The sequence below is a fragment of the Rhipicephalus sanguineus genome, chromosome 1 (genome assembly GCF_013339695.2).
Source record: "Rhipicephalus sanguineus isolate Rsan-2018 chromosome 1, BIME_Rsan_1.4, whole genome shotgun sequence".
Classification (NCBI taxonomy): Eukaryota; Metazoa; Arthropoda; class Arachnida; order Ixodida; family Ixodidae; genus Rhipicephalus; species Rhipicephalus sanguineus.
In genome coordinates this window covers 271,958,517-271,981,997 of record NC_051176.1, presented here as the reverse complement: position 1 = coordinate 271,981,997, position 23,481 = coordinate 271,958,517, and the positions used below count along the sequence as shown (strand labels likewise).

The 23,481-nt window shown below is 45.0% G+C and overlaps 1 protein-coding gene across 3 annotated transcripts in view; it reads left to right on the top strand.

The window, feature by feature from the left end:
* LOC119378975 (neurabin-2) overlaps positions 1-22,520 on the top strand; it is a 112,386-nt gene extending 89,866 nt beyond the window's left edge. For all 3 annotated transcript variants that reach the window (XM_037648091.2, XM_037648093.2, XM_037648094.2), the window contains exons 16-18: positions 7,160-7,336; positions 11,907-12,148; positions 18,518-22,520. In XM_037648091.2, the coding sequence (XP_037504019.1) occupies positions 7,160-7,336; positions 11,907-12,148; positions 18,518-18,673 (575 nt within the window). In that variant the 3' untranslated portion in view covers positions 18,674-22,520. The remainder of the gene's footprint in view (positions 1-7,159; positions 7,337-11,906; positions 12,149-18,517) is intronic.
* Positions 22,521-23,481: the final 961 nt, after the last annotated feature.

Genomic DNA, 23,481 nt, shown 5'->3' with positions numbered 1-23,481 from the left:
ACATAAATCGGAGTGCAGCCGAAGTGCAAAGAACTGAACTCTTCGCCATACATGTACGTTCCTAAATCGTCTGCAGCGGGCCGATAGTCTCAATGACCACCATGTTGGATGTACAGTCGCGCCACCTATAGGCTGTGAAAGTTGCGAATTAAATGCGTGCACTACGCATGCAACTGCACCAAGCCACATGCACTATCGAGCAGTTCACTGAAGATGCTTATCGTAAGGCTTGTCAGCGATTGAGCCGTACTGGCGCGTTTGCCACCTGCTGCCATCACGCCTCCGTGCATTTGCGCTGCTTATCCATAAAGACATCGCCGCACGGCGCCGTGATAGCGGCCCCTTTGAATTTCCAGTCCGCTTCACCCCATAACACTACGGCATCGCGACAAAGCTGACTTTCGGACTCTGCTAGTGTCGCAAACAGGTCGACTCGCGAAAGCGCTGGCTCGAACCTACGAGGTAATAGACGCGGCAGAGGTGGGGGCTTCAATTATTACCTTTTGCACCTGCAAGTTGGGCGGAAAGTCCGAAAAATCGGACGCCGAAGAGTTTTAGCGTCCGAAATTCCCGACGTTTTTGACCTTTGACGTCTATGGGGCTGGTGACGGTGCCACGAAAGCGTCCGAATTTTTGAGCATGTCCGGAAAATTGGGCGTCCGAAAAATCTGCAGTTGACTGTAAATGTTTTGCTCGAGACTCGCTTAAAGGGGCGTGCAACACTTTTCTAACTAATCTTTGAATTGCTTCATTAAAAGTGCTTATTGCCTGACGAATCGACTGCCGCAAAAATGTTTAGTATCCGTCAAGTACGAACGGAGTTACAGGAATTTGTTGCACGCTTCAAGCGCTTTCTCTCTCCTCTCATACTAGTGAGTGCGCTGGAATCCACGCAGGGAGGGGTTTGACAAGGGGGCAAGAAGATGCGTCCCTTCATCAGCGCGCATCATAACCTTAAGCACTTTCTTTTCTTTTTGCCTTCGAACATGCGGCTTACTTTCAGTGTGATTTAAGTAAGCAGAGATTCCACTCCTGTGCCAAATGCGCCAATGTTCGCCAAATTAGATTTACTGCGCTATCATATAAAATTGACTTAGATTGCACAAGACTGCGCCAGAGCCTCGGGTTTGACTGTGTCTATCACCTGCAATCGCTCTGCCGGGTCGTCAAAATATGAGAAGCATGATCCTAAGGCCACGAAAGTTACCGTCAAATCTGAGCCAATGTTTTTTAAAAAAAAATGATGTGTGAAAGGGGGGGATCGGCTTAGATTCAAGTACAATGACTAAGGTTTTTTTTTTTCTGGCCTTGCGAATTTAGTGGTTTGGCTTAGAATTGGGGCCGGCCTAGATTCGAGTAAATACGGTACAACTGCGGTCCGAAGATTAATCCGCAAACGAAACAGGGCTTGCACGTGCGTCCTGATTAATTTAGCCATGCACGGTGCCGATGCAGCTGCTGTTACACAAGTCGGCTCAACAACAAAGCGCGCTCTCTGCAGAGCCTCGTCACTTCTGGACCAATCGGTGACTATCATTTTTGGCGGCCATTCATCGGCTGACGTCGTCTGTTCCAGAAACGCTGCTCGTAGCTCGTTTCAAGCAGCGCACGGCATGTAATTAAGGTAATGTTTAGTAATAAGTGCGCGCGTGCCGCTAAAATGTCTGTCACTTCTTTTTCTGGACATTTCGGAACGAAATCCGGGGAACCTAGTAAGACATATATAGAACAAAATGGAATTTTGCGTCCATAGAAGAGCAACGCTAACGGTGGGAACATGCCGACACTTCTCAAATACTTTCTCCATGAATCTAAATCCACAAGAGGTTTCTCTAGTTGCTTCCACCAGCACGTCCAAGTATTTATCTATCGTGCTTGCCGTAAAAAAATAACAAAAAAAAACATGCTCCGTTTTTTTTTTTTTTCACACCGTGAGCGGGAGGCCCCATATATGAACCTTTTGCTTGTTTTTTTTTTTTAAATTTGATCTCATTAACAAACCTTGGGACCCTTTTCTGTATATCCTTAACGATGTAACCATACTATGCAAAATAAAGATTTCATTTGATTGATTGATTGATTGATTGATTAACAAAGGCTTGTATCCTGGTTGGAGCAGCCGCTATTTCGTTTAATGCGCGCAGCTGTCAGTAGCGGTCTCGTCGACACACGGCCCTGGCATCGGAAGGCCCAGCTTGAGCTAGATCCGGCGGCATTTGTAGAAACTGCTCCTTTCATCTCGGACCGATGACGTCACCATGCATCGCCTGACAACGCGCTGGCAAGAATGGAGATATGTATTTAGCCCTTCATAACAGCCCTACAATAATTATTCTGATGTCTGAATGTAAATGCATCTTGCTTCTGCAATGTACTCGGGAATGTGAAATTAACTGCTCCAGAGTGCTCCCAGATGCAAAATTCCCTGCTCCAAAGTGCTCCATAGTGGAAATTTTTGCTGTGCCAAACTGCTCCAAAATGAAAATGCTGCTGCTCCAAAAATTGCTCCAAATCAGATGTCCTTGGTAGCGTCACTGAGTAAGAAGTAAAATTAAGTAAGAACTTACTATTTTGTAAACTTCTCCAAATAGAGACTTAACATTTCTGTAGTCTGTATCCATTAATGGGACACTAAAGGCAAATAGACGTTGATTGTTGAAATAACGGTCCAGAAGCCTCGTAGTGCTACTTTTGTGCCAAGGAAGTGCTTATTTTGAAATAAAATCACGTTTTAGTGGTCAGCATCGCGTTAGCGCACTGCTGATCACCCGCCTGAAAGCGGTGTTTCTCACGTCACTGCTGCCGTGCCCAACGTTGCCCGCCTTTACTTCGCAGCAACGTGCACTGGCAGCGTGCACCGTTGGGGCATCCGGCAACATCACATGCATGCGGCATTTTGTCGAACTTTCTGTCAGAGCGACTTTAACAAGCGCGCAAAACACGCGGCAGTACGCGATACCGGAACTACCACTGAGACGCGACCGCGTGAGCGAAGCAGGGTGCCGGGCGAAGCGCAGTTCGGCGAAAACAGAACCTTTGAACCGCGTGTGCCATTCCCCATGGCAACGCCAAAGAGGTTCGTTTTTCTATGAATAAAACAAATGAACAAGTAGCGTTTTATTATGTCTCTTGATGGACGGAAGGTTCTTTTTTTATTGCAGCTAGTTTGATTACGAGTGATTAATTGTAGTCTGACGCTCTCACGTCATCGGGATCATTTCCAAAATGTCCTACTCGTAGCGCACGTCTTGTGATACATTTAGCTTAATTTTTCAATAAGTAGGGCACTGCTGTTGATAATATTGCCGTTTTAGACATTGTCATACATTGAGCTTTCAATCTGACATAAATTGTTATTTCAGTTTCAGTTTATTTCAACATCAAGTTACAACGTACAGTGATGTTGTGGGCAGTGGACAAAAAGCCTCTAAAATGGGCTTGAAAGCGTCCACTGACCATAGCCTTTGACAGACAGCAGTACAATGAAATCTAAGAATTCGCATAGCAAGTAGCATATTGCAGTGCAGCAGTAAAACAAAAAAGAAGTAACAATGTACAAAATGAAATTATTCCCAATTAACAATACAACGTTTTGACAAAAGTGAAAGTGTAGTGATCACACAGGAAGTGTTGAATGAAGTCAATAACCTAAAGAAATTATACAAGCTAAGCTTTACGTGCAAAAATTCTGGACCTAAAACAATATCTGGGAGAAAAAAAAAGAAAAAGAGCGAAAAAAAAGAGAGAGATATGAAGCGCAAAAACGGAAGCCGATATGATGCGCACGCTACAAAGCTTATCTATTTAGGAGATGTGGTAACTGTATGCACAATCTTTGTTCCCCATACATAGTTCTGCAACGCGGAACCTCCCACATTTTGCGAAATCTGGTGTCACGTGCATTTACGTTAAGTGACAGGTAGGCGATGCTTTTAAGGGATTCGTATTTTTTTCGGAGCTCTGATTCATAGCGTTTAATGAGGATACGTTCATACAAGTTTGGAAGTGAAACCAAATGCAACTCACGGAAAAGTGGTTCCGAATGACTTTCGTACGAAGCATTGGGATCATTGTCAAAATGTGCCGCTCGTGGCGCTCATCGTGTGATACATTTAGCTTAATTTCTCGGTAAGTAGGGCACTGCTCTTGATAATATTGCCATTTTAGACGTCATACATTGAGCTTTCACTCTGACATAAATTGTTATTTGCCTTTAGTGTCCCTTTAAGTCATGTAAAATGACATATATATGATGCACTACATTAGTTTATAACTTACATGGAATTGCTATTTTGTACAAGCTCTGAAAGAGTCCTACTTTTAATTTATTGGTACTTTCGGGACAGGATATATGAGTTCCATTCATTTTGCGTGAAGGAAAGACGATGACTTTTAAGGGCTCATTTCTTAGACACAATATTAATGAGAACTAACAGACAATAATGCCAAAGAAAGTGTAGGGGATGTTATTCATTGTAATTAGGATATAGTGTGAAGAAAGTAAAGTGGATGAAAAGATAACTTGCCGCCGGCAGGGACCGAACCACCTTCGAATAACGCGTCCGATGCTCTACCACTGAGTTACCGCGGCGGTCATCCTCCCGTCGACTTTATGGGGTATATATATGTGCATTTAAACCTAGGAGTGTTAGTCAGCGCCAGTCGCTGCCATGGCGGCGAGTGTGGAACACTCTTTTCCTGCTTGTTGGCGTCACGTAGCACGTGATCTTTTTACGAGTTGGCAGCTGACTAATAATCCCTCGCATACTACCTGAAGGCATCAAGTCTGCCAGAACGAGACCCTCGCTATGAATGAAGAAAAGACTATGACTTTTAAGGACTCGTTTCTTAGACACAAAATTAATGAGAACTAACAGACAATAATGCCAAAGAAAGTGTAGGGGATGTTATTCATTGTAATTAGGATAAAGTGTGAAGAAAGTAAAGTAGATGAAAAGATAACTTGCCGCCGGCAGGGACCTGCTGGCGGCAAGTTGCAGCGTGGCAGGTTATATTGCAGTGTATATATGGTTTCGAAACAAAAAAAGATATCTAAACCCGATATACGCACAGTCTTTGCAGCGATTTAAACGAACCACTTCTGGTGATGCATTCATTGTGAACAAAGAGTGTGTGAGGATCGAAAGGTGGGCCAGTTGGTGGGCCAGTTGGCTCCCAGTTCGCTGAACGAAGAAAACAAAGAGTGTGTGTATATCGGGTTTAGATATCTTTTCTTGTTTAGAAACCAGATATACACTTAAGTTTTTGTGAGCGCAACTTACGGAAACCACCCGTGAATCAATATCAAACTTACCGCCATGCATCTGTACAGGCTTGGATGTGTGGGCAATAACTGATGTGCCAGCCAGAAGAAAGAAACCTTGGAATGGGAACTGGAGGTCAGCAACACAAGAAAAAAAATTCCCTGCATCTCACTAGGGTGAATGCACTTGCTGGGAAAAAAAAAAAGAGTTGGAAAATAGGCATGTTTTTCAAACATTCAGATGCCGCCGTAAGTATACGGCTTTGACCATTTGGGACTTGTTTGCAGCGCCGTGTATTTACATCATTGACCCTCAAAGGGCTAAAAGACAGTTGAAAATGCCTGAAGATGATATTGCTGCATCTTCTAATTCCACTCCAAATTCTCTCCTTGTACTGTCGACACAACAAGAATTGATCAACGTTGATATTGATGGCTTAACTGTTTCTGCACTTGTGGATACTGGGGCACATATTTTCGTGATGAGTGCTCAACTGCGTCACCGCCCAAAGAAAGTACTTACTCCTGCCACTTCTAGTATTATTTGTGTCGCTGACGGAAGAAATCCTGCCGTCATAGGAATGTGCACATGCATCGCCATCACTGGTCACCACACATCTGTTTTGTTTGCTGTTCTTGAGCAGGGCCCAAATGACATCCTTCTCTTTCAAGGTAAAGGGGTGCGGTCATGTCTTCGCGACTGCTATTCATTTGCAGTAGTAAATGATGGTCTGGGACCTTAAAAACATCAAAAAGATACTCTCAAGCCTCAGAGTGCACTGAATATCTTGGTTTTGTTTCCACAGTTTATGCTGTATCTTGACTTCGTGACCCACAAGATAATCACATGGGAGCAGCACATTGAGACATTTTTTTTCCTGAACATGAAACATTGAAAACTGCTGCACGCTGCGAAAACAAAAGAGCTTTGGTCTAAACTCTCATGAGAGCAAGGTGGACAACCTGAATTAGGCACTTCAATTCGTGCTTGTCGTGTTTTCTGTTTTGGGACATTGCATGCACATATTTACGAAGAATGTGCCAAGACTTGGTATGGCATCGCAAATTTCAGTTGCCACTGTGCATTCGCTCAATGGAAGTCTTGTAAGTCAGCTTTATCATCGAACACCTGCATATTCCCTTTTTTTTTTTTTTGTCATTTGTGTAAGCATTTAGGCTATAGTGTTATCGAATCATTTGCACCATAAATTAAGTGATGGATTAAAAAAGGTTTTTGAGTACAACTTGCATCTTTCCAACACTTGCTCCAAGTTTTTGCAACATCTCTCTCACTTATCGAGCCTGCTGTGTGCTGCCTCTGACTGGATGTGTTCTGCTGTTTGCATCTGCATGTGACCAGCTGCGTGTTGCTTCTACACCATCATATGGCACTCTCCTCTATGCATTCATAGTAGTGGAAATGGCAGTAACATGGGCAGTAACACGGGCAGCAATACGGGTGTTTGGAGAACTGCATAAAGTCGTGTTGTTTCACTGAACAGGCATGTGTGCTTTGCAGCATTCCTTTCGATACGGCCGTCTTTTGATGCTAGTTCCTTTATTCTCATTTATTATGAACTGTCCATGGCTGATCATAATAAAAGTTATGACATCACATAGATGCACTTTAAGAATTCGGAACTGCAATTACCACTGATCATTCACTTTGATCTAATTGATTCTTTCGATATACTTTTCATGGAATCGTCGGAAAAATGCAGAATGAGCAGCAAAATTTGAGAGCCAGGAATTTCGGAAGCCATGTACCTAGACTATGCAGATGCTTGTTCAGAGCCACAAATATATGACAGCCAGTTATTCCACTGTGCTTTTGTTTCGTGTCTGTTCAGCAAGGCCAGATATTTAAACAACTTGCATAATCTTGTGTTGTGGCAGGGCACACTGAGAGCTCTGGGTCCCTGGGCTCCTTGGACAGCCCACCTGGAAGGCGAGTCTCCTCACTCTCTTCACCAACAGACTCCCAGCAGAGCCTCTCACCAGTCCCCACACCACCACCTCATGCTCAGAAAGTTACTCTGCTCACTCATAAGAAGATTGATAGCAGCTTGCCTCGTAAGTCTGTTGCCATGTGCATTCTATGCGTGTGGTGATTTGGCAAATTTTTTAAGGTGTTATGAACTGTCCATGCTAGCTCCATGTCCTTTTTATTATGTTTCCTTTGTACGAGGGTGGTCTGAAAAGTTCTCGGCCTCAATAAGAATCACGCGAGCGAGAACTTGTAGCATTCATGTGCACGTTCATACAAGTCTCTGCAAGTCTCAGATGAAACGCCATCTAGTGCCGATTAGCAGTTTGGCTTTGACAGTCGATCATAGTGGGTGTAGTGTGAAGCACCGGAATGCATGGAGAAGCTTGAGTACCCTGCGGTGATAAAGTTCTTTGTAAAAGAAGGTTTATCTCCGAATTAAATTCACCAAAAGTTTGTTAAAGTTTACAAGCAAGATTCACCTTCATACTCCACAGTCAATAAATGGGCTGCTTAGTTTAAGCGGGGGAGAGAGAGCATCGAAGATGGCCCGCGCGAAGGGCGCCCAAAAAGTGCAACAACTCCTGAATTGATTGACCGCGTGCACGATATGTTTTTGGAAGACAGGAGAGTGAAGTTGCGTGAAATTGCCGAGGCTGTTGGCATCTCAGTGGAACGTGTATGTCACATTTTGCATAACGAATTACACATGAACAAGCTCTGTGCAAGATGGGTGCCGCGCATCCTTACTCCTGAGCAAAAACGCAACCGCATGACGATGTCACAGCGTGCTTTGGAGCAGTATAACAAAAATCCGGCGGACATTTTGCGCAGATTTATAACAATGGATGAAACTTGGATTCACCATTACAAACCGGAATCGAAACAACAATCAAAGCAGTGGACTGAAGCCGGGTCCTCTGCACCAAAGAAAGCCAAGTCAGTTCCCTCCGCAGGAAAGGTGATGGCCTCTGTTTTTTGGGACGCTAAAGGCATTCTGCTTGTGAATTATCTTGAAAAGGCTAAAACCATAACTGGGGAGTATTATTCTGACCTTTTGACTCAATTGAATCAGAAAATTCGTGAGGAAAGACCAGGTTTGCAGAAGAAGAAAATCATCTTTCATTAGGACAATGCACCGGTGCACAAAGGACATCTTGCAATGGCTAAATTTCACGATTTGAAGTACGAATTGTTGGAGCACCCACCCTATTCTCCTGACTTGGCCCCGTCGGACTACCACCTGTTCCCAAAACTCAAAATATTTCTTGGTGGGCAACGTTTTCATCAAATGAAGAAGCGATTGCTGCTGTGGATGAGTACTTTTCAGCACTTCCACAGAGTCATTTTAAGGACGGAATCCTGGCTCTGGAATATCGATGGACCAAGTGTGTAGAGTTGAGAGGAGACTATGTTGAAAAATAAAAATAATTTTGAAGGTCCAAAACGCTTTTTTCTACATCAGGCCGAGAACTTTTCAAACCACCCTCGTACATACCATCATTATTTGATTACAAGGCAGTCAAGATTGTAAGGTGAGAGTGCAGTTGGGATATTCAAGAAGATGAAATTAAGTTTGCACACTAGTGTATAAGGTGATATATGGAGGCAACAAAATAATCACTCAGTGGTGATTACCCCTGAATACCGAATAATTGGAAGTCCAAAAAACTAAAATGGACTTACCATGGCAAAAAATAGTTTATTCTGCAAGTGGCCAGGAAGGTTTGTGAATGCAGTGCTATGCACACATGAACCCTTTGAGGGTCAATGTTGTAAATATACAGCACTGTGAATGGTGAATGCCGTATATTTATACTGCCGTTTTTATGTTTGAAAAATGTGCCCATTTTTCAACCCTTTTTAATCAGCAAGTGCTGCCACCCTGCACAGATGTAAAGAATTTTTTATTTTCACTGAACTCTTTTTCAGTTTTCCTTCCAAGCTTTGTTTATGCCGATTTGTAGGCTACTGCTAACACGTCCTGGTGGCATCCAGGCGTGCACAGATGCGTGGCACTTAGTTTTGGTTTCATCTCGGATGTGGTTTACATTTGTTTTCCTTGCAAAAGTTTGTTTGTCTGGTTTCTAATTCTTCAAGGGTAGCTGCTTGATACTCGCTTGTTTATTGGCCACAGGGGTGCGATTACAGCTGTTCACAGGTGACTGCATGCATATATAAATGATGTCGCTGTGTATGAACAAGAAAACGGTGTTCCACTGAGCTAGTTGGTTCATGGCTAATACTGGTTCGAGCAGCGGGACTGAAAAAATTTGCAGTGGCTTAGATCGGCTATGCGAGGATATACATAGCGTTAGCAAAGGTTCAGCTGATTATTCTTAGCTTTCCAGATTGTCTAGGATTATTAGCCTTCTTCTGTTCATTCTTCGTACGCTGAACCGCTAATTGCCAGGCAACTACTTCGGGATCCGATGAGATAAGCTTCTCGGCTCTTCTGCGCCGTTTAGCAGCATTTGTACTCTCCTTCTCCATGGCGTTACCCACCTGCAAACGCCAGTCAGAGGCGCTATCAAGCGGCTCCAGCGCAGTGTCAGACAGCGACTGCACAGCGAAGGCGAATAGCTGCGCGTGCGCCGGCGCCAGTGTGTCTGCCATGGCTACGACGTCACACATCCCGAATGCGTAGACCAGCAGTGGCGAGTCGCGCGCGGCGGTAGCGGAGTCTGCGCGCGCGCCGGCACCAGTGTGTCTGCCGCGGCTACGACGTCACTCCTCCCGAACGCACAGACCAGCAGCGGCGAGTCGCGCGCGGTGGTGGCGGAGAGCGCATGAGATGCCGGCTCCGGTGAGCCAGCTGTGTAACATCAATGATCCTTGCGCATGCGCAGCACGGCTCGTGAGGATACACGCGAAATCGGCTCCGGCTAGGCAAGTGTAGCTAACGCTACAAAAACGAGGGACGAAGGGAGGACGGACAAGCCGAACAGTGACATCCTTGTCTGTCCTCCCTTTGTCCCTTGTTTTTTCAGTTCCACTGCTCAAACCAGCATTAAGTATGCCTTTCTTGAGAATCTCGAACACTGTTCGCTTTTCGTTTGCGTTACGATGAAGGGTTACTGGAAGTTTCTGGTTAGTTTTTGATAGGCGACAGCAAAGTTTTTAACAACTATGATAACTTGATATGTTGCATCGAACACTTTTCGCACCAATTTTGAGATTGCATGTGATTGGTGGACGAGAAAGAACGAGAAGTGGAAATGGGTGTCTGTGGTACTGGCACTGCTTTCCCATTGGCTATTCCCATAGAGTGTCACCTGCAGGCACTAATAAATGTTGACGCCCCAGAGACCACTGACGGCTGCATCATGGAGACAGCTGTTAATTCTGATACAGTAAAAGCTCGTTAATTCGGATTTCTAGGGACCGGAAAAAATGTCCGAATTAACCGAATGTCCGAATTATCGAATGGTCGAAATAAACACAATAAATGCACGAGTTTTTTCAACATACCTTTACTTAAAGTAATCGCGGATGCTTGTCTATTTTCGAGCAGAAATTCGCGCGGACACAATTTTTCTGAGCCCTTCAAGGTGCTCAGCAGCTCGCATGATGTCGGCAGTACCGCAAAAGTTTCACCCGTCATCCACGCTTTTCGGTTGGCACGGTAATCCACGGGAAGATTGTTGATGTTCTTAAAGCAGCGTGGCTTTTGAACCTTTCCGATAATGAGAAGCGGCAAGCGCTCTGTTCCCGTCACGTTGGGGGATAAAAGTACGGTTACTCGTTCCTTGCTTCTTGCCGCCGATTGAAGGATCCCCTTTCATCACTCTTCATCACTTCTTGTCGGGAGAGCCCGTTATTCAGAGCATGCAAAATTTCTACTTTGGTGGTGAAGTCCTTGGCCTGGGCCGCTTCGCCGGCGTTGCCATCGGCGGAGAGTGCGGTCGCACGAGAAGTCAGCACAAAAGCACCAGCAACGATCAAGCTAAAGGAGCCGTACTGAAACGTTCCTCGATAAATCGGCGATCAACGATGCAGCACACCAACGGGAACAAAGCAACAAAACCCACACGCGAAAAAAAGGTGTCCAACCAGTCTCAATCCAAGCCAAGTCGATAATTGATGTCCATGGCGATGCTGCGTTTGAGCTTCACTTTTGTTCCGAATTGTTCTTTTTTCGTTTTCGAGCCTCGCCAGCGGCCCGAAAGTCGCCGAAATATCCGATTTGTGGTCAAATCTGTCCGAAATAACGAGCGTCCAGTCTCATAGAGTGATGCGCATATTTACAGGGACCAGACGACGTGTCCGAATTAACCGATTTTCCGAATTAACGAGAGTTGAATTAACGAGCTTTTACTGTAGGCTATGTTTTCGTAATCTCAGGTACCGGAAACTCTGCACAGTGCCTTGCTAGCTGAATATCAACGTCGAAAAAAAGAGCTTCAGAATTCACGACCACACAACAGATGGCACTGCCAACCTTCTAAAAAATTGTGTCTTATACACAGATAACTTTTAAATATGCTTTTTGGAGGAATTTTCTTGACAAAGTTCTGGATGTGGCTTTTACAATAGTGCAGCCATTAAACGAGTATATACGGTAGCGTCAGAGATGAACCAGGCTTTGAATACTGTTTTATATGTGAAGTATTGAATTTGAACTGTTGATGTAAATTTGTGTGTTGTGCACTTCAGGGGACTGCGGCAGCAGTAGCAGCTTGCGGTCTAGCAGCAGCAACCAGGGGGAGTCCAGTGGACGCGAACGGCGGGAAGAAGTGAGGCCACATCACTGGCAGAGTGGCCCTGTGGATCGCTGGAGTGTGTCCCAGGTGGGCCAGTGGCTGGTGGTGCTGGGCCTCGAAGCACATGTGGCCACCTTTGCCACTCAGGGCGTTGGTGGTGAGGCTTTGCTGCAGCTAGACAGTGCCCGACTTAAGGTGAGCTATCAAGCTGTGCAATCAGTAGAAGCTTGACACCTAAGTTTACTGAAATCTGTGACATATTTTGTGAGATTAAAAGTAGCTAACTGGTTTTATTAATCAAGCACAGGAACGACATGATTGTGAGTGCAGAAGGCACTCCAGTTAGTGAATTAAAATGCCTGCAGCATTACATATGAAACTGTGCAAATTGGACGTACTGATGCAGCATAATCTCCAAATCACTATCATCATACAAGTGGCTGTTTAAACTACGAGCATTGGAGCAGTGGTGATTAATTAGCAGTTTGGTGCTGTTAAATGATTTACTTGGAACTCGGGTGTCCATGCAGAGAACTGTATTGCTGGAGTTGAGCTTTTGTTTTCTATGTGATGTACAAGCCTTCAAATGTGGTACCCAATTAATATGGCAAATCAGTTCTGCTGAAGGTGGTAAGGTGAAGTAATGTTCATCAAATGGCAATAGTACTGTCATTTACTTGATTATAGTACGTAATGACAGTGGGAAGTCATACAGAACCAAAGATGTGCATTGTTATGCGGTCAGCATCATTTTTAAAATACAGTAATCCCTCGTTATAACAAAGTCAGCGGGACGGCGAAAAAATTCGTTATAAGTGGTATTTCGATATAAGCGACCACTCGAGAATAGCTAAAGCAGTTGTGCTTTAATTAATAGTCAACCGAAATTAATAGTTCTGGCACGCTGCACTGGAATTTGACGGCTATCATTTGGTTGTTTGGTAGATTTGGTTGTTTTCGGGCTAAAGTAACGTCGTCAGAGCGCTGGCGATCGCTGCCGCCGACCGTTGCGGACGGCACAATTGGTGGCTCCATGGCACCAAGCACACAAAATTTGACGCCGGTCACAAAAAGATGCACGTCACGTCTCGTCTGGGTTGATGGGATTCAGTGACGCGGTGCGGGGTTCTTAAAGCCTGCACTGACATCGCACAGTACGCGAGCCTCCAGCATTTCGCATCCATCAAAATGCAGCCACGATCGAACCCACCTGTTTCAGGTCAGTAGCCAAGCACCGTAACCACCGCGACGGCAGAGAAAATCTGACGCACACAACGTCTCACACACGCACCTGGCGCACCAAAAACACGACCACGTGTGGAATGACAACGGGAAAAAGAAACGCGCAAAAAAAGACCCTACCGGCGTATTAATGATGACGATAAGGCTGAATGAAAGAGAAAACTTGCATCCCCTAGAGCGTTTTGCCAGCCAAGGAAGAGCGGGCATGGCTTCCGAAACTAGAAAATTGTGCGCACTGCCAATCTTGGAAGATAAACAATTAGACACTGGAAGCCGAGCCAAACTTCACTCAGCCAGCGAAAAATCCAACATGGCGGCTTTCAAACTAAGCTGTGTGGCTCAAAACGAGTGATTCAGTCCGAAAAATTGAACTTTAGAGCATAAAGTGGTCCGAAAAAATTGGTCACGAGAATGTATTAGTGCTGTGGGAACCTTGACGGTGCATTTATGCAGTCCGAAACATCCACGAAGTTCGTATTTTTTGAGTCCGAAAAATCCGTCGGCAACTGTAAACAGCTGGGAACACTGGGCATTCGCTTGGTACCCATTACTAGGTGGTAATCAGTTGTGGGTTTTGTACCTTTGTGGACTGCTCTGGGCCTGCTTGAGACGTTGGCGGCATTAATTTGACACTGTATGCGCAAAAGGGTTGCTGCCGCTTGGCGACACCTCCGCTCGCCACTTTGTTCTAAGCGGGTCAAGCTCTTGGCGCGCTTCGATTAATGCGCCTTAATATGCATGCGTTTGGGTCAGAACTGGAAGAAATTTCGAATAAAGCGATATTTCAAGTAAAGCGATTTCGTTACAACGAGGGACTACTGTACATAGGGACCGTGAAACGGTCTGCAAAACTGGTTTGTCTGGAATAATGAATGAATGACTTATTAATGCCCACGTGGTCTGTAGGCCTGCCAGTACACTTATTTTTTTATTCAGCCTGTCTGAGCTCATACTGTCACAGGAAACTGTTTGTTCACATGTGTTTAGTTGAGTAATGAGCTTAATATCCTGTGACAGTGGCTCCTTTCCATTCTTGGTATGCTTCACCTTGTAACGGTCCTGCATTGCGGTGAAGCAGACCATTGGGAACTGCTTTGGCTTCCAGCAGACTGGTGCGTGAGAGCTCTGGTTTGACGTTGTGAGATAATCAGCACAGTGGTAGCGGTAGCTTTGATCAAGGCTGTTTTGAACCTGACGAATCTCTGACCAGGACAAAGGCTTCTTCTTGGTTTGAGAAGATGCAGATTTCTTGGGGATTGTCTGTGGAATTTCTGGGACAGATTGCGGCTTTTGCTACGTTGGTTAAACTGGCAAATTCTAGTGTCTGAGAAAGTGCAGACATGACGTTGATAAGAATGGTCATCTGTCCAATGCAGTGGTAGAGCACGTACACAGATGCATTTGTGTCATCAATTAGGATCATGCACCAGTAATTGCTAAATAAATGTGACTACGTTCAGATCAGATCAGATAACTTTATTGAGTGCCCTGCGAATTGGTGGGATGGGCCTGGATCCCCCCTAGGCTTCGGCCAAGGGTTGCTGGCCCTGATACCGATTTTTTTCTTGTACCTTTATGAATACAGTCTACACCCAGTCCTGTCTTTGTCACTTACTATGTACAGTAAAACCTTGTTCATATGTCTTGAAGAAAAAAAAAGTAACTGAACATATTGCAGCTTTTTCCAAAAAGCAATACATTGATAGAGTAGCAGGTTATTGGACTATACTTGAAAAGGATTGTTATTCTTATGGGTATTATAAATTATGGTAATCGTGCACTTATTAACTGCACTGTGTCGTGGTGTTTATCAGGCGTCCACTTCGAAAGGTTGCCATAAGCACCTTGTGAGAAATGGAGAAAGTAGTGACCGGCAGGGCATTGTTTCCACTGCCATTCCACCAGCTGAAACGAGCTGATGAGAACGAGGAATATCACACTCTTTATATCTTTGCTCATATGAGGTTCCCTTTTGAAATTTTTTGGAAAATATATTTCTTGAAAGGCATTGCAGTCATTCCAGCATGTGTTGTGCTGGTTTCAGGAAAAATGTCTCAGGGTCTGTTTCAGTGTGAAAAAAAGGTTCATAAGGATATTGCAGTTTAATAGTTCTGTCATTGCTTGCCTTACTACAATATACGTGACAGAACACAAAGCTTGGTTGTTTCATGAGTGACATCAGGGGTGGAAGTGCTGCGCCATTTGCGCCACGCTGCGCCAATCCGCTTCTGCTGCGCTATCCTGCTCCAAAACGCATTATTGCGCCGAAACTGCTCCCAAGCGGTCTTTGGTGCACGGCCTCCGCGATGGGCTCCAGTGCGCTTCCGAACCGATCACCGAGGCTACGTTTGGTGCCTTTATGTGCCGCTGTCATCCGTGTCATGGCGCGCCTATGCGAGCTTATATCATCACATCACTTGGCGCGCTCTCGTGACGTTGTCGAAGGCACAAAAAAGCTAGCGAGCCTGTACAGGAGCTAGCTACAAGTGAGTTGTGCGGCCATATTTCGATTGTGACGCCGGCGGCAACGGAGTTTTCTGGCGCGCTGCACGCGCGAGGCGGTTGCTGTTATCGTGGCCTAGGATTGCGAACATGAACAAAAGTAACTGCGTTGACGCTTCATATTGTCGGAAAGGTTCTATTTACTGCGAATATTTAATTTGATGTGAAGCCATGAGGATAGTGCGAGCAGCCGCCGCGGCCGTAAACGCGTGACCATTATGTAGAAACTTTGCATTAAGGAAACCGCTGTGTAGCTGAGTGTGTAATATGGATTTCGTGTCATAAGTCTGCATGAGAAAGAAAATTTTAAACATCTTCCCAAAGGGAACCCTGATGGGATGCGAAGCAGCAGCGTTGCGCACGGGTGGCGTCACGGGTTGAACGGGGCTAACGCGGGTGCTGCGGTGAGCGCTGGAAGATTCGTTTGAAGCGATGGCTGGCGTAGGTCTTGTCGTTTCTTCAGAGTGGACACGGGCGCTGGACCGGAGCTGGCGCGCGTTTCTCCTTGACTACCACGGCCTTGTGATCGGTGAAGTGCACCGATCACAAGCCAATCACGATCGCCACGTCGCCATTCGCGAACGCGATCGGCTTCGCTAACCCTCGCAACGCCGGCGACGGCCGGGTTAGGCCTAATCGCTACGGCGGATGTTTCGGCGGCGTCCTCTCCATCGCAGATAAACGAGCCGAAAGAGTGTTACCACTCAATGTGCGCGCTCGAGCGTTGCGAGCGGTGGAGAGGTTGAAGCGAGAGAGAGGTGACACGTACAGACATCTTTCAACGCGTACGTTAAAGGGGTATTCAGACGGGGGAGAAATGCTCGTAGGAGACGAGGGGATTGCGGATCACGTGACCGCGACGTCACAGATTAGCGAGTGGGCGTGACCCCCCCCCCGCGCCTCCTCGGGGGAGATGGGGACCTTTTCCCCGAAAGGACAAAATCCCCCGGCGGTGGTGGATATAGTGAAATTTCGGGCTCTTCTTTGGCCACGTTGCACTTGCTCCTGCAGAGAGCGGCAGCGGGTGTACAGCCACAAATTATATATATATATATATATATATATATATATATATATATATGAAGGAAAGCAGATGATTTCTAAGGGCTCGTTTATCTTTGTTAGACACAATATTAATGAGAACTAACAGACAATAACGCCAAGGAAAGTATAGGGGGTGTTATCTGTAGTATTTACAATATAAATGTGAAGAAAGTAAAGTGGACGAAAAGATGACTTGCCGCCGGCAGGGACCGAACCTGCGACCTTCGAATAACGCGTCCGATGCTCTACCACTGAGCTACGGCGGCGGTCATCCTCCCGTCCACTTTCTGGGGTATATATGTTGATTTAAACCAAGGAGTGTTAGCGCCAATCGCAGCCATGGCGGCGAGTGTGGAACACTTTTTTTGCCTGTTGGCGTCACGTAGCACGTGATCTTTTTACGAGCTGGCAGCTGACCAATAATTATATATATATATATATATATATATATATATAAATTTGTGTTAAGTGTGGTTGGTTCATCAGTATTAAATGTTTTCTAAATTCGTTGGAATTTCTTGTGTTTACCAGAAATAAAAAAAAAACAATGATATTTGATCATAGAATTCTGCTCCAAAACTAACTTGCATTGCTCCAAAACACACATTTTGGTGCTCCCTGAGCTGCTCCAAAATAGCATTAGTCCTGCTCCCTGGGCTGCTCCAAAACACTCAAGCCCGCTTCCACCCCTGTGACATAACTCTTGCTGTGACTGCTGTGTATTGTAGTGTGCACGTATCTCACAGGAGTACGGCCACTAGCGTGGGTCCAGACTTAGCGAGCCACAGGGCCGCGTTTGCCGTCGCCTCACGTGAACTAGCGCGCCGCTGCACACGTACGTTCGGGCGCAACAAAGGCACCAAGCGCAGCGCGGCGAGTACGCAGTACTGCTCTCGAAATCCACAACACTATTGCCTGTGGCAACACCACATATGCAATTCAACGCCCGCTCCCAGAAGCGGCGGGAGAAGCAAAACAGGCTTAACCATGCCACGGGCGAAAATACAACACACAGGGTGCCGCTAGCACGTCTCCGCGGTCAAAGGGCTCACGGCGACACGCCACTGAGGGAAAAAGGTCCCTCGCAACAACGCTGCGTACTCTCACGATCAGTGACCACAGGGCCTGATCGCTCGAGTGAGGGCAAACTCCGCTCGCGTTGGCTTCGATAGGTACGGTTTCGGCGTAGTATGACCACGCGCGAACACACCGCACCGCTCTTCGGCCTAGCGTTTGGAAAGGACAACGTAAGGTAAACGCTCGCCGCTGGCGCAAGGCACCGTTAGCGAACTCTGTCCAAGCGAGCCCAAAAACAGGAGCCGACGGATGGGAAAGAAAGCACGTGCTTACCCTACGAGGTCCAGAGTAAGTCTGACTGCCCCGAGACTCGACTGCCCCGAAACGTTTCGCGAGACTCGAGCGCGGCGCCACTCGGTGCGGGTTGAGAGGGTTAACGTCACCCTCACTCGCCCAGCACCGTAGGAGGGGAGAGTCATGATAGGACGTGGACGGCAGAAATAGGCGAAAAACCCGTGCACTGGCGACGGGCAAGCCTCAATCCCCACAGTATTCATGCAGGACTGCAGATTTTCTTTATGAAGGAGTGCTTTTTACTGAGGTTAAAGTGCAGCAAGGAAGTTAATTGGGAGAAGATTATGGGTAGATAAGCAGAGGAATGAACACGTTCATGATGATGCATGCTGGCTTTGGCATGCCCAAACAGTTATTGTCACTTGGGTCTGAGCAAGAATTTAAGCTGTCTTATCTGTAATACAGGAGCTGGGAGTGGTGTCTACAAGTGATCGGTCTTTGCTAAAGAAAAAGATCAAGGAGCTTCGTTCCCAGCTGGACAAGGAGCGCAAGGCCCAAGAGAAGGAATTACGTGCCCGTGAGAAACTTCAGCGCAAGGCAGACAAGGCAAAGCGCAAGTGAGCCCACAGCTCTTTGACTGAGAACAGCCATGGTGGCTTTTACCTTTGTTGCCACTCTCCTTGGAGAATTCATGTGAGCTAGCGTGTGCTAAGTTCATTCCGAACACAACGAACGTCACACTCACTATGTGCATTGGGCAGCCCCAGGAATAAGCTACCTGAGAGCATGCTCCTCTGGGAAGGATGTGATGCTGCGTATATTTTTTTTTTTGTTTATTTCAATATGCTATGCTTTGAGGCAGTCTCTGGAACAGAGATCTTTAGAGGGAATGATGGTTCATGAGTGTTCCCGTTATTGTCTTTCCTCGTTTGTTTGCTTGCACATATGGCTGAAGGCCTTATTAGTATGTAAATGCACATGCACACATATATTTAACAAACATTCCTTTTACACCAGAGTTTATGTGACGCCTATGGGTTGTAACTGATCCCCCGGCAGCTAGTGGAAGTCCCTTGTATTGTTGCTGCTGTTAAGGCAGGGAGTGGTTGATTTTTGTCCTGAACACTACCACTCCCTATTATTCCCCCACCCCCCATCCCATCGTGTGTGTGTGTGTATCAATTATGTTTGTTTTTTGCCCTTTTAGATATTCAGTGTGTCATTTCACAGAGGTTCTTGTTTGTCCCCCATCACTTGCAGAGCTCACTCCTTAAGATGTCATTGTAGTTGTGGCTCCGTGTACCATTTTGTACATTTCATATGAGTACCTAGTATTTGTTGTGTTCTTGTTGATCTTAGTCATGTAGGATGTCGTGGGGCAGTGAATGAGTGTTTCGATTCTTGAGGGCGTGAGGGCAGCCGTGCACGCAGGCTATTTCTTCTTGAATCAATATTCACTTGATTTTGCTCCCTCTGTCTTCTGTGCTATCTTCCATTTGCTCTGCTCATACTGCACCGTACTATTCTTGTGCCCGACTTATTGTATTTCCCTGTCGCTTTGCATGTGTGAAACTCAGAAAATACTTGCCTAAAGTTGCGGCTATAATGTGTGGGTGCTGTTTCTATTGTTGCAATTTTTTTTTCTCAAGATACCTCTGTGCATGTTACCAAAATTGGGGCCATTTCTTTTAAAGACAGGGTACCATGTCTGTACAGTAGAACATTGCTGTTGTAAGCTGCTTTGTGGTTAACATATTGAACCAGTAAGAAAATGCATTGTCGGCCACTCTTGTTAACAGACCCAGTTGCAGAACAGAAAGTCCATAAATTTTATTGGTTGGTGGTAGGTTTTTTTTTTTCTGCTTATTTCCCAGTTTTCATATTTTAGAACACAATAACGTGTAAAGAGCAATATTCATTGTACTGATGCTATAAGTTTGTATCATGTGTAGACTTATAGAGAAAGCGTCCACCCAAATTACAAATTAAGTGGTATGAAGTGCAGAAAAAGTTTGACTGAAATTATACTCTACGGTTTAAGCTGGATGCAACACGCACTTTGAGGTAAAGCACACTAGATTGCATACTGCCAATGCCGGCAATGTACATGATCAAATGTCTTGGTCGCATTGCCTAATGTATGCTGCTTGCCAAGTTATTTTTTTCCCCAGATAGCTACTGTAAGCTGCTGTAGGCAAAAACGTCTGTACTCTCACACTTGTACTGTATAACTGGAATCAATGTCTGGCTTTGTTTTTAATGAAAGCTGCGTAGCACTGCATTTGTGTTCTTGTCCTGTGGTACTTTCAGCTCATGCAGAGAAAAAAAACAACACTTCTGTTGCAGTGAGAATACCAACATGTTAAAGGTGTCTTTTTTGCTTAATGAACTGTGCATGCTACAGCAGTGTTCTACTGTACTAGTATTTAATAAGTTGATGTCAGATGCTTTTCAAAAGCTTTTATTTAGAGATTGCAGAAGTTATGGTGTATTTTACCTATGTTATAGTTTGTGAACTAGCACTGTTGTTTCAGGGTGGCCGAGTAAATAGCTCAGTCTTATCTTTTCCAGGCAGAGCTGCATTTCAGTGCATGAATTATCATGCAGAGTACCAGTCTATGAGAGTTTGTCTTGTGTTACATTATTGGCAGCTGCTATGCACTCCTTTTTTTTTTAAAACTGTGTTAACTGCTCTTCTTTGTAGCTGTGCTGGTTGTGAAACTCTGAAGGTGCTGGTTTTATGACAGAATTTGCAAGTATGTTGAGTAGCACTTTACAACCTCAAAGACTTTAGCAGGAAAAGATTTTAAGCAACATTTATTTATGCCAATGGTATTCACTCATTCTTATTGTGTTTTTTTTCCATATGTAAACTTGTGGCATTTCTGCATAGCAGTCATTAAAAAAAAAAAAAAAAGCCATGGGCCGCTCATGCACTGCCTTTTTGTATATTGAACATGTCACATTTGCAGACTGTCAAATGTCTTGGCTCATAGCTGTGTGTGTGGTGTGAGTGCAAGTCCCATGTGATGGGACTTGAGCATAATTGGGCTAAACACGATGTTTCCTTATGAGTTGCTGTGTAACACATGAAAATGGGTGCAGATTGGATTCGGTGAATTAAAACATACTACCACTCTTACTACGGCAGTGGGCTGCAGCACAAAGGTTATCGAACTTGATTCAAGTTGGTGATGATTTAAAGTACTGGCGTAAAATTATTATTACGTTATTCTAGCTTTAGATTGATTGGATGGTGTGTTGAGTGTTGCAGCCAATGACAAATGTGAAACAGATGGCTTGGCCTTGAAAACTTCAAATGCATTATACTATGCTGGTGCTTTTGCATTCAATATATTTTGTAGCTTTCGAATGGTGTTTCTGAAGGATAGGATGTAGGATATAGGCTGCTGAATATTGATTTTCAGCAAAGGAAAATGCAGAAGTGAACCAAACCTTTGATGTTTGGCTCTTTGTCACTTCTGAGGACTCCGCCACTTCTTATCTCTTTTGAAGATGATAGGCTCCTGGCATTTCTGACTTTGCTCACTGTCTTTTGACAGCTGAACTGCCCTTCTCTGATGCACTTGACTAATTGCTGTGGGTTGCTGGCAGAGCATCAGAATGTTAAGAGAAGCCATTTACTGAGACAGATGGATACCCCTGTGTAACGAAAAAGAAATCGTAATATATGTGTGTATGTAAAAAAAATTGAAAAAGGAAGTTCAGCAGTCATGGCTGACGGTAAAAGTAATATGCGTGTGGTGGTGTGGTGTTGTAACATTTTCATGAAGTACTGTTTCATTAGCCTGCAGTAAGAAATCTTCAAGTCTGGAGGGAAAACTCTTTAGTAATTTTTCCAGTGGTCCAGAAATTACTTATTTGGTGCAACACAATGTTTCAATTGCACTGGCAGGTTGGATTACTAATGAAGCAGGCATATGCCAATACACTGAACCTGAAAGAACCAAGGTAACTTCAGAATGTTGCGGAAGGTGCATGGGTTCATGCTAGGTTTCTTTTGCTCAAAGCATCCAGAGAGCACATGAACAAATGCTGAAGCATAACTCCAGCTTTCCTGTCAGTTGGCTCTCACTTTACTCTATACAGGCCCTCGACGCTTGCGTGACAGTTTTTTGTACATGCTGTGATAGCGCCTGAAAACTTGATGTTTTTCATTTTATGTTTACAAAGTACATATTATACTTAAAGTGATGCTCGAACTAAAATCAGGCACTTTTTTTTCTTTTTTACCAGTATGTGCATTCATTGCACACATATGCCAGTAGAAGTAGTGCTTGTAGTGTTGTAGCTCAAGATCTGCTCCTTCATTTGGAAGGACTTAAATTGCAGGCAGAGACCTTGATGTATTTTGTCCATGTCATCTCTTGAAGGCTGCATGTGTCATGGTGATTTGGCTGTGGTTTTTAAGTTCGCGTGAATAAATTGGATTGATGACAACACAGCAGTCACAGGTACCTTGTGTACACATGCACACACAAGTTTTGAATAAGTTAACGTGGAGAGGAAGGAAATAAACTAGGAAGGAGCATTACATCATGCAGCTAGCCTTTGCAAATCAATTCTTCGTGAAGCCATCCCCTTTGCCTCTTCTCTTTCAAAAAGTCAGCCTAACACAAGATCTTGCTCGGCGAGCTTGGCTTGGTGTGCTTGGTTCCCAGTAGGCCTTAACTGACGAGCACAGGCGTGCGCAATGGGAGGGCAGGGGCCGGGCGGCCACCTCCCCCCCCTAGTCACCTGAGAGGGGGGTCACAAAATCTGCTCCATACATTGACTTAGTAGGGGGGGGGGGGGGTCTGCAATGAAGCTTCGCCCCCCCCCCCCCCTGAAGAGGAATCCTGCACATGCCTATGCTGACGAGCACTTGCTCCAGTCCTTTGCCAATCACTCTGTGTTGAATTTCCCCTTTTCTCCTCTTTCCTGTTCACCCAGCATAGGGCAGTCAACCAGAAGCTTTTCTGGTTAACCTTCCTGCCTTCTGCCTTTCCGTTTCCTTCCTTCCTTTCTTTCTCCAGGTATATTCACAATAATTTGAAGAGTCTGCTCAGAGTGCAGCTAGCATGATGGTGGAAGACACTAAAACCTACTCCAGAACGAGCATGTATAAAACCAACTTACGTGACTTGTGTTGTGCAGTGATCCCTCCTATTTCTTTCTTTCCTCCATGTTTACATATTTCCAGAAGAAGATTTTGTTTTGTCTTTGGATGCAAACAGTGATCTTTATTACTGCAACTTCTTTGTGAAGATTGAGGTGCTAGGCTGCTCATGATAGGTGTGAAAACAAAAAGTTTAATATATGTGGGTGCCCCATAATGGCATAGACTAGAGACACATTTGAAATTGTGCATTTCTTTGTTTTAAGCAAGGCTTTCTCTGATAGACAGGCTTGCATCTTGAATAAATTTT